General features: G+C 34.3%; 2 protein-coding genes across 3 annotated transcripts in view; one reads left to right on the plus strand and one right to left on the minus strand.

Annotated features, from left to right (window-relative positions):
- Positions 1–19,030, plus strand: part of LOC118189393 (uncharacterized) — a 333,651-nt gene extending 314,621 nt beyond the window's left edge. For both annotated transcript variants that reach the window (XM_085812820.1, XM_085812821.1), the window contains 3 exons: positions 7,999–8,026; positions 8,162–8,260; positions 18,423–19,030. In XM_085812820.1, the coding sequence (XP_085668946.1) occupies positions 7,999–8,026; positions 8,162–8,260; positions 18,423–18,631 (336 nt within the window). In that variant the 3' untranslated portion in view covers positions 18,632–19,030. The remainder of the gene's footprint in view (positions 1–7,998; positions 8,027–8,161; positions 8,261–18,422) is intronic.
- The window catches only part of LOC118189396 (transmembrane channel-like protein 5), a 202,763-nt gene that overhangs the window by 2,071 nt on the left and 180,792 nt on the right, over positions 1–19,900 (minus strand). The gene's annotated exons all lie outside the window — the stretch shown is intronic.

Raw genomic sequence — 19,900 nt, forward strand, 5'->3', positions numbered from 1 at the left:
TTAAGTAATCTCATTATCCACTTGTACATGACGTAAGAATTACGTCATTTTACAGATTTATCTGAAGACATTAGAGAACGCTATAATAGCAGCAATCTAAAATAACTAAAAACAGAAATTTGAAAACTTCAGGTCACGACTCGAAGAGTTAAACACTGAAAATTCAAAAATTCAAAATATAAAAATCTTAAGGTTAGAATGAAATTGATATCCGATCACAATATGCATATTTTAGTTTAACACCACAAACAATTTTAAGCTTTACAGTTTAAGAAATTGCCAATTTTAATTTATTCCCGGAAATAAAAAAATATAGTACAAAGAATCGTATATTTAAAATAGCGAAATCAAATGGCAGAGTATAAATTTGCTCTGTAAATTATTCTCTCATGGTTATTTATCGCAGATGTAGCTGTGTATATATTTTATTGTACCGTTTGGGCATGAGGCTTACAACAAACACTTCCCTCAAGTGACAATGTTTCCTCGTTTGACAGCATATAAAATCCACAAAACAATAAATGTCACGTAAAGGTTTTCATTGAATGCTTAAAATAACTGGTTACTCAACAGAAAACCTTAAAAGATATACTTTTATTGTTTTATCCCTTTTATTTCTAGATAACTACTACTGAATTTTTTTTTCTTTCTCGAGTAATCCGCAAATTTTACTAACAAATTACTTTTTATATAATTTTGCTTCTTCAGTCTTGAGTTTTTGCATGAGTGGTCAGATTTTTGTGACTGATTTCCTTTTTATCATTGCGTTTAAGAGAAATGAGATCCTGGTTACAAGAATTTTTTTTAACTTATTCATACGCTAAGAGATGCTAGGATAGTAAATGTATGTACGTATTCTTCAATTATTCGCATGAATGGGACAGTTTCAACATAACTATAAACAATCATTCTAGTAGAAATGTATTTTTACTAACTTAAAAAAATAATAACGGAACAATACGTTAAAAGCAATAATAATGCGAAACCGTCGAAGCAATTTTTTTCCTTACGCAATGCTTATTATTTCTTTTTTCAGTGTCAGGTCGATATAAAAACTGAAAACAACTCTGGTGCTTGAAAGTATAATAGAGTGGAGCCTGTTGGTAGATCGATCATGGTAACCAATGATGTTATTTACCAAGCACGCTATCAGTTATCAGGAGCAGGCGCGGCGCTGGCTAAACTCGGAGAAAAGTCTCAAAGACAAAATATGTTTGCTATGTTGTCATCATGAACGGTAACAAAAGAGATATCTCCTTTATCTTGAAACCTCCCGGGGACAAAGACTGCTCGCGTGATCGCGAAACTGAACAGAAAATAAACTAGGAAGTTTACAAAGTAGTTTGCAGCTGCTAGGAATGTAATTGAGAAGACTACATAATAAAGGAGTGTATACCTCTTTAAAAAATGTTTGGCCCTCTGCCAGATAAGTCACGCATCTTCTTTTTTTTTTTTTTTTTTTTTTTTTTTTCTTTTTCTTTTTTGCACCTTATTTATGCTACTAATACAGAGTTTTGACGAAGTGAATTGAAGACAAAATTCTAAATTGATACTTCTTACGTTTAGATGGTTTATATGATAAGGTAGGGTACGTATAAAAACGGTTCTTTGTATTTATAGCTAGTCTTCCACTTAAACGCCAGTAAACAGAAAATAAACGTAAAACTACTGTTATTTTTATGGAGGGTTATTTAAGAGAATGGAGGTTATTGGAGGAAATTTGTAAGAGAAGGTTTTATAAAGATGAAAGACCTTTATGCTAATTTGAACGTAAATTAAACGTAATTAATTCCCATAAACGTAAAATTAGTAAATAATACGAAAAGACAAAACCAAGAAACTGGCTTAATGCTTTTACTCAGTTGAAAGGTTATATATGTATTCTTTCTAACTCGTCATGATAATGGTATATTATCAAAAGTTAACAGCTCCAGAATATTTATTAGGACTATATTCTTATTTCATTTCAATGTAATATTCAAAAGTGTAAATTTGCTATGTAATACTTATGGTGTGGTAATAATATGGTGTGCGAAAAGAAGAATTTATTCATCTAATGACTCATCGCAAACATATACTTCTAATTAGAAATTCCTTACAATAAAGAATTTCTAATTTAAAATACAGTGCAGTGGTTAACCATCTTAACACTGCAGGCCAAGAATATGTAAAAAAAGGGCTTTCGTATGATTCTTTTAGACTTAAACGTTCCAGTAGCAACATCATTATTATGTATTAATGATTTCGGAACATAACTAACATCCCATTGCTTTAAGTGTAAAATTCCCTAAGATAAACTTAATATGATAGATATTTCCTGCAAAAATAAATAAATATTTAATAAAAATATTTTTAATCGAAACAATTAATTCCCAGAATGAGCAAATTTTGTGTCATAGCTGGTCCCTAAATGATCTCAAAATTATATCATTCATATAGATAGACATAGGAACAAATTCAGTGAATTCATATTCATTCGAACATATTTACTATTTTTTTCACACGTAATGATATAAAACTTATTGCTTTAAATTAAGCAAAGAATATTTTTAATTGGTAATGTTATTCTAGCGAACTAAATAAGAAGATACATTTTGTACTGCACAGTCCATCCTTGTCGATGTTACTGAGATTATTTTCATATAGAGATTAGCCTAAACAATAGATTAAATGCTTTTAAATCGAAAAATGTTTGCTTTCATCGGAAGTATTTAATACTGTTATAAAAGAAGTCATTTACTAACTTCCATCTTCCGTTTTCTTTCATGACGAAGCTCCATCTGTCATTTGTCATCATAAGAGAGGTTTTGACGTCAGTCGAGCTATATGGCCGCTAGTGAGGTAGACAATGTTTTGTGTGTTCCTGAATATGCAAAAACGAATTTTGTTACTCTTGCATAGCATCGTTTTAGAATTCTGGTATTGGCGACCGAAAGGGTGTGACTTAGTATGTTGTAACGACTACTTGTAGAAATGCATCAAGGATTAAAGTTTTGTTAATACACTTCCTAAAACTTGGACGTTCCCCCCAAAAAATGCATAATAATAACTGTTATAGCTGTTCATATGGACATTCTGAGACATGTTTAGGTAAAATTTAATTGTAGCCAAATGTGTTACCGATAAAGAATTTGTAGCTCATCTGCGTAAACCTCAGGACATATTCTTCGGTGCAAGTATTTCTGCCGTGTTGTTGAAACTCCTATTTCTGTAAAATTTTGAAAGGATCTATTCCTTTCAGACTAACCTCTTACTATATGTAGTATTATATACAGGGTGTTTCATAGATCATGGGGCAAACTTGGAGGGTTGGTGAAGCATACTAAAACAAGTACGTAGGGTATAAATGTAGGTTCTAAAGTGACGGGTTAAGGCAGTAACGCAAAAAAACGACACGAGAGGAAAGTGTGTTTACGTACAAAATCAACGTAAAGTGCTTCTTTGCAGCAATACAGTATTCACAATAAATGTTCAAAAAAGGGAACAGTAATAGCTGTGATTGGCTGGCAATGCATCGGTAGAGGGTGGTAGTAAGCCGGACAAACCACGATCCTGATGCATCAGAGAATCATTCGCAACTCTGATGGCGAGCATGATGGGTGAGTTTACGCACAGGGAGAAAGCTGACATGCATCTCATATATGGTGCCGCTAATGGGAACGGCTGAGCAGCGCTACGGTTGTACCAGGAATAGGCGTAAGCGTGTTGGCATTTTTTTACCTGAGCCTGCATTTGAACACGGTCAACTTTATGTTGCCTGTTCAAGAGTTCGTGAAAGAACGGACGTAAAGTTAAAAATAATGGATGGTCCTCTGCAAGGCGACCTTAAAAATGATGTAAAGATCATCTACACAAGAAATGTTGTGCACAAAGAGATCTTTGACATGTGAATTAACATTTTATTATTTAAATCACCTTTATTTATTGAGCTAGCGGTGGCTTTTAAGAAATGTACTGCCAATGGTTTCCTTTATTGCACTCTACTTTAAGCAATTAAGCAAGTAGAAGGGGGAACCCCTTGGGGCAGTAAGCAAAGCGGCGTCCTTGCCGCCTGCCCTGGGTAATTCAGTTTGAATTAGCAGACACCTTTGCACAAATCATTTTAACTACAATTTATAATATCTAGAACAGCGGTCATTTCGTATGATCGCCAGGCTTTCTAGTATCAAGATATTCATATACAAAGTTAACAGTATTTGGGGAGGGATGAAATTTGTCGTTTTAAAAGAAAATATTCTTAAATAGAACAGACAGAAAACGTATTTACTGCTAGAGAACCCTGCAAATTGTCACTGAGTAAATTATTACAACCTAAAAACGAAAATTAATTAAAAAAACTGATCATCCTCATTGCAGGCAGAATAAAAAAAGATAATCTTGTTTGCCCAGCTCTTTCCCTGGGAGGAGTATGACAAATATTTATGTACGAAAGCATTTCGTGGTTCTTAAAAGCATTTAGCTGTATAGTTGGTTTCGTTGTTCATTACATGTAATTACTTTTTTCTATTAAAAACAGACATGTACATAAATTATTTTTAAAATTACATAACTTCGCTAAAGATATAAAGAACTGAGTTAATTATGAAGAAAGAAGAAACATCTATTGCTGTTCTCAGTTGAAAATGATTTTTTAATGTAACTAACATTCGCCTATAAACATACATTCTGTTTATTGCTTAAACATAAATGCGGCAAAGAATAATTCAAAAATAAATTCTCAGTAGACCAATTAAAGACATTTCCTTAGTTTTGCCAAGAAATAAAGATGAATATTAATGATTGCTTGCGTGTAAGCTAATAACAGATAGCTAATGGATTCTCAGAGAAAGAACAATTCTCGATTATTTTTAACTCAAAAGTGTGCTGCTGTTTGTAATAGCTAATTCTTCATCAGAAAATATCGGCATTTCCAAAGAATCTTGCGAGGCTGTCTTTTCGGTACACTATTCCATTTTAACGCTCAAATGGCAATTATTTCGAATCTTAGCGTTTTATTAAAAGACAAAACTTTCTATAGTGCACTAATTGCTGATGAATATGATGAATCCTCATGAAAAAGAATGCGCAATAGAGCTTGATTGCTTTTCAAGTATTAACTAATCAATTTGATGATGAAAAGATGGATACGAGTCATATGTATACGTGATTTCTGCTTGTAGTAAACTTTAAGTTAGAAGGTGATAAACTGTGAAATAACATTATTTGCAAATGAAGCAAATGATGTAACGCCAATAGCAGGCTGATACAAATGCCATTTTCACAACACTGTGAAAGGTTAGCAGTTATATTCAGCTGGGGATGAATGGGGACACCTGGTCTTTCCCGCTAGTTAACAGATAGTATAGTGATCATACTAATTCGTGAGAGAAGCAAGCTTTGGATTTCGTGAAGATCAATCAAGATACATTGTTGCTTCCGTGTCGCTTTTTCCTTACTCTTAGTTTTCATGAAAATGAAATAAAAAGCTATCACTTCCAGGATGAATGGATCTCCTGGTCTAAAATTCAGTAATTTTGATTCTGGGCTACATGAAGTGACGACTACACAGACATCATTCTACATCAGTAGTGATAAGGTCAAACGGGCGGGACACTAGAACTTCACCATTAGTCGCACACGTATAGTCCCTGTCACACTAACTGTGGAGTTCCAACCCAGTTTTAATGGAGAATGACTCGAGAGACGGATTAAAGGATCTCCTACACTCGTTTCCGAACACCAAACTACTTGAGAGAGCTTTCGGCTAGCTAGTATTTCAATAGTACTCGTGCCGCACAGATACTGTACGCTTACAAATATCTGTGCTTTTTATGGAATTCGAACACTCGCCCATCAGTATGACAGAAAATATCGCTAATCAGGGGGGTTCCAATAATATAAAAACACAATATGCAACTTCAGGTGATAATGATTTTTACAAAAATCTCTCTGCTTATCCGTATGGCATAGCTTATCTCCAGGTACTGCTCAATAATGATGACCGGCTACATTCACCAACACGACTACATTTATTTTTATTTAGCAAGTACTTTTCTCTATTTTATAAATGAAGAACCTTTATTATAGAAATCTGCAAAGATGAAAATCCTCTGGGACCCGAACTATAGATTTTTCAATTGGCTGCCCGGACACGCTTGTAGGGCTTAATGTAGAGACATTAGGATTTTGTGAAAGCGGGCAAGATGAAAACTTAGAAACGCCTTCGTGAGGAATCGAACCGCGGACCTCTCGAATACGCACCCACCGTGCACACCACCACACCACGAAGGCATGCTAAGAAGGTGGGAGAAATACCTTATACGCTAACCATTTTCATAATGACATCTTGCCGATGGGAATGCAATAACTTTTATTAATTGTGGTCAAAAAATTTGCATAGAAATTCATAAAATTACCAAACGTCCTGCTATAATTTTTCACATTTCTCTGTTAATTGATTTGCTACATTAAAACCTCACTGAAACAGATTTTTTTTCCTTTTAGAGAGATTTAATTATTAATAACATTCCCAGTACACGAGTTTTTGATACAATCTAGTTTTGGATATGATTTGTATTTCAATTCCCGAAAGATTACATTTTTAATCTTTCTGTACTTACTAATGGCCGAGTGAAAACTAATCTTAACACAGATAGTTATTCTGACCATTTACTATCTCTACAAATTAAAACCAGCTCCACATTTGATTTCCATTAACTGAGAGTTTCTGTATCTGAAACAGTCTATTCATTAACATCGAATGAAAACTTTTCGATGGCGCAGAACTCTTTTCCGAACAGTCAGCGGGATGAGTTCTTCTTTGCTGTTGTAAATCCTACTCTACTCTGATGTCAAATCTCTTTTGCTTAGGGTTTGGAAACTTTGCAAAAATTAATAACTTTTATGAAGGTAAATAACTTGTGGAGTTTATACGAACTTCATTAAATAACACTGTTGCCTTTTATTAAGAAACAAAAATCTGTTATAAAGATTATATTACGATATTTAAACTGTGTACAGTTCCGAAGTATTAATATTGCTAAGTTTGGTATATCTTTTAACTTGTAGGGTTTATATTTATTTTAACTAACATTTATTTTAAGTTTAAACTATCTTTCCTGTCAAGCCTTACTTTCCCCTGGAACTGCCAATGCCAGAATATGTAAATTTTAGTAAAACGCGCAAGGATTCAAATTATCAGCGGAAGTATTATGATTTAAATAGAAGGAAACAAGTTCGGTGTGTGAGATTCTTACTGCACGAGCGCGGAGGTAGTTAGCGAGAATTTGAAGGACCCCGCGTTTCGGCCTATGTGCTTGGCGGGAAGTAGTGGTAATCGTTCCAGTGAGCTTCAAGTCTGCTGAATTAGCAGCGGTATTGTAAAACGCGGTGAGTTAGTTATTTTAGAGAGCCTCGTAGTTAGAGTCTTGTCTTTAGTTTCTTTTCAGGTTATTATTTTTATTTGACTGCCGAGTTGGCACCGTCTGTAAGCGTCAAGAGGACGCAATTGTAATTTATTACGTTGAATAAAAAGGGACTTAAACCCTTTACAAGACTCTGTGTTTTATACAGCTTTCACAGTCACCTCTTGGTTGCGTGCAAGTTGGAGGCGCGCAACGTTATAAACTGTATGTTTTTTAAATTGGCTGAAGTCCCGTAACATTTATGCTTTTAAAATAGTTAATAAAGAACTTCGACAAAATTAGCAATATTGACTGTAGGAATATGGAGTATTATGAATGACGCAATACTTCTGGTTTATTTGCTCACCAACAAATGTGCAGAAATCCGTAATTTAAAAGAAAAGAAAATAGATTTTTATGTTCATCGCTTTCAGATTCAAATTCGAATGGATGAGGTTCATACAGTACATACCTAAGAAAGGAACGGATACTTTTTACTGCCCAATACGATGTGTAAATTTAACGAATAATTCAATTAATATTTTCAGACTCAAATTACTTAAGTATTAAAAAGACTCTAAGTACATTTAATGAACTTTCCTTCTTTTACCTTTAGGACAAAGGAACGTCATCCTACAGGCAAGGTAAATTCATGTTATCTTTTAATTTATCAGAATTTAAAGTATGAGAATTGCTCAAAATATTTTTAGCGAAAATCTAATGCTAAGTATTTACTTTACATATACATGAACTATACATGAACTTTGTTTTTCAAATAGGGGTGACGTTGAGAGCAGAGGATCTATTAGTAGATGGAGAAAACAAGTTCGGTTCTGGCTCAAAGACATATCCAGCCAATTACTTAGCCCCCAGACCAGGTAAGTAATGCAGATAGAGCTATTCAAAAGAATGAAATTTTGAAATGAAGAATTCGTGCTCATAACTGAAAAATTAAACCTTTATTATATAGCTTTCAAATAAAAAGGTACTTAAAGTGAAGATTTGTATATACATGCGTTTTCTTTACTTTGAAATAAGATTTCATTCTTAAAATTACCATCCGCTTTAAAATAGAATTCTACTAATTGCATTTTAGTGATTTTAATTGAATTTTAAACGAGTTAAAATTGTTCGTTTATAAACACTTATAATAATTTTCTAAATTCATATTTATGAAAGAAATTTAAAGCCTAATAAGTAAAACCAATGTGAGTTTAAATAACGTAAACGCACTGTTTTATTTACGATAATTCTGAGCCAATTGTTAGAAAGGCAATAAGCTGTCGTAAATTGTTTAAAAATACTATCACTTTCCACTGCCAATGAAAGTAAAATGAAAATTCGCAGGAATAGCAAAGTTTCTGGAGATATAAAAATAATCGAAAATTGAACAGAAAGTATAGAAATCAGCATCATTTATTTAATAATAGGTGCACGAATCAATACAAGCCATCAATACCTGTCATGGCGTACTATTCATGAGGTAATCAATGCTTTTTCTGAAAAGTTATACCTTATTGCATCCAAAATATTAAATCGGCAGTTTCCGTCTCCTATTGCTGTTGCAAAAAAATTACATCCACTTTTTGGAATGACAGTGAAACAGTTGCAGAGAAAACGTAAATATGTCGAATTGATCGAAAGTCTGGAAAAGAGTATGGCAAAATATTGAGTCTATACAGGCTATTTACAGTAAATTCGAGAAACTTGTGGTGAGTTATTATCCTTCTGAAGGATGAAGCCTAGAAAATTATCTTTGTCAGTTCTAGAGGGAAATCATCATACGCTATCTGCTTCTATCTCTACAATCCCATGAGGACTTCCTATTATGTTTAAGCTGTGATTGAGTGTCCTATGGAGGAGGAAATCTACCATCAATGTACACAACACAGAATGGGCAAGTGACATAATTTAAACAAATGTTGTTAAATTACATGGACATACAAAGTCCTTAAAGGAAATACATTCGAATCCCATGTTTCTACAAGTGAACAGTATACGTCATAAGCTTAAAGGTTGTACTTTAGATTATAGGATTTGTTTATATCAGTTTCATAGAAACATATACTGCGCCAGATATCATAGGAACATTTTACTGATACATGCAAGTATCAAAATAACATTTCACAAAAATATTTACAAACCATTTACAAGATTATGGTTTAAATAACGTGAAAAATGTATGCGAGTTACAGAGTAAAGATGAATATGCTAATGATTTAAAAATATAGATAAATAAGAAATACAATAAAGATTAAATGTTACATGAGACTGAGCTATGTTCTTCGCAAAAGACAGTTTAAGTCACGTGCTTTGAGAAAGGGCAAAATTACATCAGCATTAGCGTTAATGTATGCTTATATATAATACTGAGAGCATTCTTCAGACCTTCTTTTTATTTTCCCACTAGTGGAGCTCTCCAGGTCTGAAGATTATTTTCAAAGGGTTCTAAAAGTTGCACGTCCTTTCTTAGAGTGTATTCATGTAAATAAAGTCTCAAATTGCTTATTTTGTCATAGCCGAACTGGTGCGAGCCCCTATGTATGAGCCTATATAGATAGCTGGTCAGCTGAATCAGCATGGAGTTTTCTGATTTTACGGCTGAACCAATTGATGGAAAATAGTCATCGGTGATGTGCTCCGTTGTTATCTCCATTTATATTGAGTTTTCTTTTCAATATTGACTTCAGCCTGAGAATATGTCTCGTAACCAGGAACGTGTAGGTTTCAGCTGCCTTTGCCAACATATCCGCATTCTCATTTCTCTCATTTCCTGCGTCATCTTTGATCTATTGCAGGGTGAGAGAACCATCCTTACTGAGGAGTAGTTACTTGATAGCATGTACCAGTTCATTTTAAAAGGCGCACTAGACATGCTGTCTGTGCGTATTACGCTTCTATAATTTTCAATGAGAGGCCTCCCGAGATCCCTTTACTGCTTTAAGAACTGTAAATAATTCTTTCTGAAATTAAGGATGTTCAGTCTGGTTGACCATAGAAAAATATAGTTATTACCCAACTCGTGCATAAGGAACACGATCCTCACGGCATATATTTCATGCTCTGCTATCTCTTCTGCGATATCGCTAATAACGTCCTTGTGGTTATACCATTTTGCAAGATGGATTTTTCCCGATGGTCCTCTCTTCTTACAATCAGTGCGCAGATATAAGGCATCATATGTGGTGACGCCTATTCTTAACACTTTTACTGCTAATCCCCGTTTTTGAGGTACCAAATATAGTGGTTTGAGGCACACAAGACTAAGTATTGCGTTTGTCGACGCAGTCATGAATGCTATGGTAATTAAGAGGACTATCCGTCTTTGTAGACTGACAATATTTCTGACTTTAAGCGCATTTAATGTGGTACACCAAACTGATGCTCCATGGAAAACTGTTGGCATTGTCACAGCATACCACTGAGTTATAAAAATGCAAGAAATAGAAGAGAATTCCGTTTACTGCTCATGATATTACACAGTAACACTGTGCCGAAGTTTGGCTTCAGTTGAGATCTTTTATGAAACTCTGTTAGTAGTACAAGTAAGCGTTGTCTACATACCACATTCTAGTCATCGTCATGATAAAGATAAATGTCAAATTCATTGTTAAATACAATGCTTTTCCATTCCTATTGCCACCATTCTTTGCATCAGGCTAGTTGCTCAGATAGCATATTGGTCTCAGGTTAATTTCTATTAGCCCGCTACCAACACGCTAAGCTGAGCAATTAGTACGTAACAATAACTGCATTAGTCGCTCTAATGACACATGTTAGATTAGTTCCTGTTGTTCCCATTTCGAAGAATTTAGAGGCAACTTAGATATATAGATACGTTTATTTAATTATACACCCAGTAGTAACCCTGTGGTGCAAACTGTTCCCGATTTATCTTCTTAGCAGGGCAAAATTAAAGAACATATTGCTAATACTATTGCGAACTGTCCATAGATGTGATGTCTTGTCACGACATCACATTCATGGGCAAAGTTTCAGTTCTATCAGAGCTTTCAGACTTGTCATCATTAGAATATGTTTAAGATCCTGGCACATCGAGTCCTCAGTTCCAAACTAAGAGTGAAGCATGGCATCACATATTAATGCTAACTGAGAGCACGTCTCCTTTTGAAAAAATCGTATTGCTTTATTTATTGTCATGCCCATTTTGGATCTTTTCGCACATTCTTAAAACCCTATCAGTTTTGAGAATTTCCTCATCTAGTGCCTTCTGTTTCATGGTGCTGAAATTTCTGTGATAAAAATATGTATTTCAAAAGGAAATTTAAGTTTGATTTTAAATTTCTGTCTTTCATCAATTCATTTGAAATCAAAATTTCAAGTGGGTCTTTTGTAATTCTTAATTTTGGAGGGCATGCATATGTTTAGGCATATTATAGAGAAAGACAACTATGTCGAAAACTTTTGTAACGTTGAGATGTACCGTTAACTTGAATAACCAGTTATTTTATGTTTTGAATCCCTACTGCCACTTCTCTCTTTCCGTTTTCGCGCCAGAATGAAAATTATATCGCGTATATTTATAAAATTATATCGCGTATTTTTAGTGAGTTCCGCGTTACGACATTTGCTTTTCTAGATAAGAGGTTCTGTCTTCGGACTTGCATTATAATTGCCGATAGTTGAAATTCACGCCGGTGAAGTTATGAGCCAACTTCGCGTTAAATTGCTCTATGTACCCTTTTACTATTAGTTTATTTATACGAGTATTTAAGCTTTACATTTGATCTATTGCTTTTAAGTTTCTCGTCATAAATGTTGACGGAGTTGTAACATCTAACACCATTGTTGGCTTCTACTCATCTTATTAGTTTTAAATAAAGGGTCTTTTACACCCTTCGCAAGTTCTTTTGTACCTCAGCGACAAGTCGCTTACGTTTACATAGAGTTCACCATTGGATGATACGCAAAAGAGTAAAACTTCATATGGTTTTGTGTGGCTAAAAAGATTTGTTTTATTCATTCCTTCATTTCATATTAAGCGTTAATGGTAAATTTTAAATAAAAGAGTAAAATAAATAAACATATAGCGTAGTATAAAAGTAAATCAAATGTAAGACAAATACGTATCTTAAATTCTTAATAGCGTTTAATATGAATTTTAAATTTTGTAGCAGGATAACGTTTAATGAAACAACAACAACACAAATTATTATCTAATTTTCTGACTAGAAGAATATTTCTACCTTAAATTAAATTTGAATGGAAGTGAAATGTGTAAACAAAATACAAATCAGATTTTGATTTTATCATGCAATACTCAGACTCCAGAATTATCACTGCGAATAAAGCAAAAAGTATTCGTGAATTTTCAATCAATTTTATGTGAATCATTTTTATGATTTATTTATTATTACATAACATGTTTACCTCATCATGTTTATCATTTTTTTATTATACCATGTTCGAAACTTTGGCAAAGAAAAGTACAAAGAATATTATTTTATATAATCTGCGAAAAATATAAGGATCAGTTCCAGTTTTGAAAAGATTTATTCCGAGACTTATTTGTATTATCATATAAAATTATCCACTATTGTTATATCTGTCCTACAAATGTTTTATATAAAGCATGCTGTAATTGATTCGCGTTTTGTAGAAAATGAAAAAACCCCGTCTTTCAGAATTATTTCGAATGGACGGATTATTTCAACATCAAGCATAAAAATATCCATAAAAGCATAACACAGTAAAAATAATTGCACATTTAATTACTAAGTTTTTTATATCACATAATTGCTACGCGTTGATTGCATGTTACGTCATAAAATAAGAATGAGGAACACAAAGCGTCTTATAAATGTAGCAAACAAAATAAACGAATAAATGGAACAGATTAGGAATAAGTATCCATTCCTTGAAAGAAAGGATCAAGTTTTCTTCCCTTTAATAGTTGCAAAGAACACAGTTGTGTCTGTTTTCTCCCCCCTGTTATCTTTCGCGCTTTAGCAATGCCTCTTTAACCATCGATTTTTCCTGGTAGTGAAAGAGATTAAGAACAAGTATTTTCTAAACTGTTCGAACGAGCTTAGTATACTGGGAACAAATTAATATAAAGTACGTTTTTGTTTCGTTCGAGGACTTAACAAACATAACAGACATATTATTTCGATAAGTAATTAGGTATATATGCTTCATTATGTACAGCACATGAACAAACAGAGAGACAAAAACCTTTTCAGTCAATATTAACTTTGAGTGCATGTTACCTCAATAAGCTAAACCTCACTATATATTCGAAGCAACTAATTTTATTTTTATAGACTTTATAAGTTAAACAACGATAACTTTAACATCTATTCATATGTTGATAGGCGAAGAATAAAGCAGAAGAAAGGTTCTGAAATGGGGATCATCAAAGAGAAAATATACGAGCAGAGATTCAATGACGATAAAAATAACAGCTTTTGTGACTGTGTTAATTAGAAATTTTCTTATTGCATTTTTCTGCATATTCGATGGTTGTATAATCTCACTAGAAATGCTTCTGTTAGATATACAGCATTACTCGAATTAATTCTTTCTAGCTGTAATTCTTCGAACAAAAGAAGAACTTATCCCCAAAAATGATAGTTATGTCGTAAGTTTGATTTTTGACGGGAGATGGTAGAGGTGTCTTCTGTTTATTAAAAGCGGAATTGATTTTTCTCTAATTTTTCTTTGCGCCTTGCAATAAGCATAAGTTTCGGAAATTAGAATGTACAGATATGTCTGCTAAGAGAAAACTCTTTTTAACCCATTTTTTACTCCCTTGTATAAAGTTATAAGGTATTTCTCCCGCCTTCTTAGCATGCCTTCGTAGTGTAGTGGTCAGCACGCTCGGCGCGTATTCGAGAGGCCCGTGGTTCGAGTCCCGGCGAAAGCGTTGCTCATTTTTCATCTTTTCTGCTTTTAAAAAATACCTAATGTCTGTACAAAGTAAAGGAAGTATTGTCATCGCAAAAAAATTCAGGTATTTTTTATAATTTCAGGTATATCAACACAAATACTCATTTTGACCGCTCTGGAATCCATTTGAACAATTGTTTCCGTGACATCTGTACGTACGGACAGAATAAAGGACTCTTTTCCCAAAAAAAAGGATTGAAAAAGGGGTTTAAAATGGATGTCCATGAAAGAAGAGACTTTTTTCGTGATGTGTGTAAGTTCATACGTATGCACATATGTACCTCGCATAACTCAAAAATGAGTAGTCTCAGAACGTTGAAATTTTGTATGTAGGACTGCTATAACTTTTAGTTGTGAATCTCCATTTTGGGTTGCAATCGGCGGCACCGAAAGCATATATATACTATATATATATATACAAGGTGATTCTAAATTATTTTACAAATTAAGAGGGGTGATAGTACTCATCCAAATGAGCAATAATTACCATAGAACATAGGGTCACATTCCACTCTGAGAGGCAGAAAAGAGGCATATTAGAATTCCAACCTGAACTTACAACAGTATTGGGAGAACTAATGAAGGAGACCAAAAGTTGCTCAATCAGTTTAGTGAAAAACTCACAGAGAATGCACAAAACAGATAAAATCGAAAACTTGGCTTTCGAGTGTTAATTCGAGCTCAGACATTGATGGCAAACACTCAAATGCACATATTTGGTTCGCAAGGTCTCTACCTCGCAAACGATAGCAACAAGTTAATTATCTAATCAAGGGCTGAATATTATAAACTAACTCCAACTTCCGCTGTATGCCGAGATTAGAATGAAAAGTTCATGCTCTATTCCGACTGTTAGAACTTAGTGTCCCATAGAAGGGTGCTTCGACTAGAATGAGCGCAACCTTTGTGAGTCCAGGAGGACAGGATAGAAGATGGCAAAGGGAAGAAACTGCTACCTTTTGATAGTATAAAACCTACCATGAGTGAATTAATGGAATGAGAATAATGAAATTGGAGGAAATAAGTTTAAATGCCATTCAGCAAAAAACGTCTATAATTTAACAAGCCGTACAAGGAAGTCAATGGGGTGTCTACATCAGGTATTTTTAAAGAAAGATATGCTTTAACTTACCGAAAGAGATCTGAATGTGATTTTGGATTTTATAAGAAAAGCGAAATTTTAGTTTAGGGTTGTACAATGATAGCGGAAAAATATGACATAATCGTGGAATATTGCACAGGCAAAGGAAATTTTGTTGCATATTTTAATGCTTTCAAAGCAAGAAATGTATGAGCTCAAGCAATCACGTATACTAATGTACATTGGTGTGCAAAACTTAAGCAATAGCAGGGATTTTTGCCATAACTCCACGAGAAATCAACTGAGAGACATGAAATGCAGAAATGAAGGAGAGTATTATATACGTAAAGGATGACGAAAGCATCGGAGCTGAAAATGGAATACAATGCATACGGTATGGAATCAAACAAAAACAAGCTTTATTGAACGCATAGTATCGTGACTCATGATTGTCTATCCAAGAGAAAGAACAACAAGCAGATGTTCCTTAATATGGGATATGCCCTCCCTTCACTGCAATGATTGCTTCGCACCGTCTCCGCATACTCAGAACCAGCTGGTGCAACATTTCGTGCGGTAGGAGTGCCCATTCCTCAATCAGCATCTGTTTCAGTTGTTGGGTGTTCGCCGGAGGATGTAATCGGGCCTCAAGACGGTTCCCCAAAGCATCCCATACATGTTCTAAAGGATTTAAATCAGGGGAGTACGCTGGCCAATCCATTCGAGTGATATCTTCACTTTTTAGTAGATCCTCAACAGCAAGAGTCCGATGTGGCCGTGCTCATCCATAAAAATTAAGTCTGGGCCAATGGCACCTCGGAGCAGACGCACATGGGGAAGGAATACCTCCTCATAATAGCGATCCCCGGTTACAGACCCTCTGTCGAAAACGTGGAGCTCAGTTCGCCCGTTCAGCATAATGCCTCCCCAGACAAGAACTCCAGGTCCACCGTTACGGTGTCTTTCCTTGATGTTACGGGGATAAAACCGGGTCCCGACCTCTCTCCAAATCAAAACGCGTTGAGAATCGCTTCTGGTAATGAACCGACTCTCATCCGTAAAGAGGACACGACTCCATTGATCAGTTGTCCAGTTTTTATGCTTTCTGTGCTCTAGCCATGACCATGAAACCGCGCTCGTGACTGGAAAAAATTTAATTATAAAATACAGCAAATACACTCTAGAGTTCCTCACTTTGTAAATTCTAAGTTACTGTTGAACGTTAAGAATCTTAAGAACTGCTAAGCGATTAATTGTTTGAGCTTGTGTGACAGGAAACAACAAGATAGAAGAGTAAACTAGCCCTTTATTATTCCAATTAAAGTTTAACAAACTCCGTCTTGGAGTGTACAATAAACGCGACACTTGGGCTTTGAACTTAAGTGACTAAGAATAATACTAAACTAATCTAAACTAAAGAAGTATAGCCGAAGCTATCAAAAATTCTAACAGAATTGGCCCCTTAACGTTAATAGACTGCGAAGCTATCAAGGGCCTAAAGTACGGCCGAGCGTGATAATAGCTTACGAGAGGGTAGCCTAAAACGGCGGACGCTTGCAGACAGAATACTTAGTAACTCTCTCACTAAGACCGAAGAACTTCGCGGTTAAATACCGCTCTACCTCATTATGTATTCAAACGTGATTCTAAAACTATGTTCTAGCCAGAAGTAGTAAGCTGAAGTTAAGAATCGACAGGAAAGGAACTTAAAATTTAACTGTTAATAAAATTAACATAATCCTTATAACACAAATAAAAAAATCTGATGTGCGCACTACATGACTTCCTTGTACGGAATATTAAATTATACGCATATTTCGCTGCATTTCATTTAAGTTATTTCCTCGAATTTAATTAGAGATACAGTTCTCATTCAATTTATTCTGTGTTCAGTTCGCGACAAGGCAAAAATACAAAAACCCTCAAAATATCTTCATTAAAGAGTGAAAAATATATAACAAAATAAAATACCCAAAAACTGTTAAAACAATAAAAAAAAAACAATTTTTATAATTAAAATTAGAGTTTCTACGCAAAAACAGGCAATTCGTCCAGCAAGCAACGAGGCAGAGTTTTCGGTACACAAAAAACAAAGTTTAATTTTAGTCCCACTCGGCAAAAAGACACTGAATGTGCAGAAACTGAATTCATTATTCTGCTAAATTTCAAATGTAAACAAATATGGCTGCTATGGTAAACAAAAATTAGGCTTAGCCGCACTTAAACAACTTTTAAATTGTTGATAATTCTACAACTGTTGCATGTTGCATGCAGATTAACTAAAGGCATAAAAACCTTAACCGAAAGATAAGAAAAACATAATTCAATAATTTTTTAAAGCAAAAAATGCGCAATTTACCAAAATATAAGAATAAAAAAACTGACCTCACTATACCGAGAAACAGAGTGGGTATACTATATACTTTATGTGATATATATATACTTTTGGTGCGGCCGATTCCAACCAAAAAGGAAGATGCACAACTTCATACTCGTATTATAGTAGTCCTATATACAAAATTTCAACATTCTGAGTGTACTTGTTTTTGAGTTATGCGAGATACCTGCATACATATGTACGTATCGACGCCACAAAAAAAAAATCTCTACTGATTCCATTTTAAATCAGTTTTACAATTCGTTTGGGCAAAATGAGTCCTTTATTCTGTCCTTACGTATAGATGTCATGCAAAAACATCATTAAATTGCATTCGATAGCGTTCGAAATGGATATTTTCGTTGAAATATGATACTCGGAATTTTTCGTGATTACAATACTTCCTTTACTTCGTAAAAGGAAGAAAAAATAAAGTAAATGAAAGAAATTGAGCACTTCCATTATACTGATTTACGTACGTTTCGCAGGCAAGTATAATAGTACATATATGGCTAGATTCTCAAATTCATAAAGAAATTCTGTAAACCATAAAAAAAGTGAACCATAAATTTTATCCTATAAGTGCACCTTTGGTACAGACTTTTGTAACATTTTAAATTAATCTGCAATAAAATTTCAGCTAAGGCAAATGACATCAAGAAATTTCTTCCAGGTGACCGACGTGCAGCGCTGGGCGGCAGTGCGACCGAGCTGACTCAGTGTGAGCGTCCAAAAGCCCCACTACGTCGCTCTTCAGAAGGCAGCTACGCCCTGCGCAGAAAATCTTCGTCTTCTTCAAATGCAGCAGACGACCCAACGTCCAGTGATCCATCCTCTTCGTGTACAACTTCGTCCTCTTCCTCTTCTGAATCAGGCAAATGAAATTTAACTTTCTCTGTGTGAAGAGGCGGATGTTTTTAATACATTTTCATTTCCATTTAATGGGCACGTTATTGAATTTCATCTGGTTGAACATGCAATAGTAAACTATACACAACAAACATAAATGTACTATTAACATGCTAAAGAGAAGTGTTAACGATCTAAAGGTTACCCACATGTAAAATGAAAATTACAGTTCGTAGCAGGCAACTCATTTTAGACGGAAAAAATTTTGGAATTAAAACTGCCATAACTGCATTAATTTGTTTCTAAATTAAAATGTGTATTTAAATTATAAATTGTAATTAATCATTGACATTAGCCGCACCTGCAAAGCTGATAATAATTTTAAATTTTGCAATCACAAAAAAAAAAAAAAAAAAAAAAAAAAAAAAAGAATTTGTGTGGTCCTAGGTAGTTATTTATTTGTTTTTCACAGCTGTGACTGATTTAACCAGCTAGGAATTTGTGATTAATGTTTAGTAAAATGCGGTTTAATTGTCTAAGATGAGTTTTATAAAGTGGTTTACAGGGCTATAATTTTGGCAATTGTTATTAGGAAATGTTGTTATTTTGGGAATCACACTTACCAAGATTTAATATTACTGCAGCCTCCTCCCCTTTTTTTAAGATCTTTAATTAAGCAAATAGCTAAAACCATTTCCATTTAATTTTGAGGTTGTAACAATTAAAGCAAGGGTTGTTCCTAAATTTTTATATGCCAGTGTAACTTTTAATCCTCTATCATGTTAAGTGGGTGACTTTTTACATTGGAGTATTTTTGAAAGCCTTTCCAATTAACAGCACTTATAACAAAGCCAATGATTCCACAAACTGAGATTTCGACCCCCGACTGTTCACTTTGTAGTGTTCCTTCCTTTTATCTATTAATTAAATGTGAACTGCTAAGCGAATAATCGCTTAAGTCCAGAAACAGAAACATAAAACTCAGGATTAATTACCCTTTGCTATTAAAAATAAAGTCGGCCCCTTTCTCAGGGCGTACAGCAAAGCCTCTACTTGGGCTTAAACTGAAAATTGTAAGAAATAAGAACTTAACTAATGACTAACTAAAGAGATGTAACCGAAGCTAACACAAATATAACTAGTTGATCCCTAAATATCGAACTATCTAGCGAAGCTATCAAGAGCCCGCAATACAGCCGAGCGTAGTAACAGCTTATAGAGACGTGGCCAAAAGGCAAAAGCGCGCTAGTCAGAAACTCTGATTTTCTCTCTCGAAGTCAGTGTAACTTCGACTTAAATACA

This window comes from Stegodyphus dumicola, chromosome 3 (assembly GCF_044657685.1).
Source record: "Stegodyphus dumicola isolate Sdum_Otavi_A_Nest chromosome 3, ASM4465768v1".
Lineage (NCBI taxonomy): Eukaryota > Metazoa > Arthropoda > Arachnida > Araneae > Eresidae > Stegodyphus > Stegodyphus dumicola.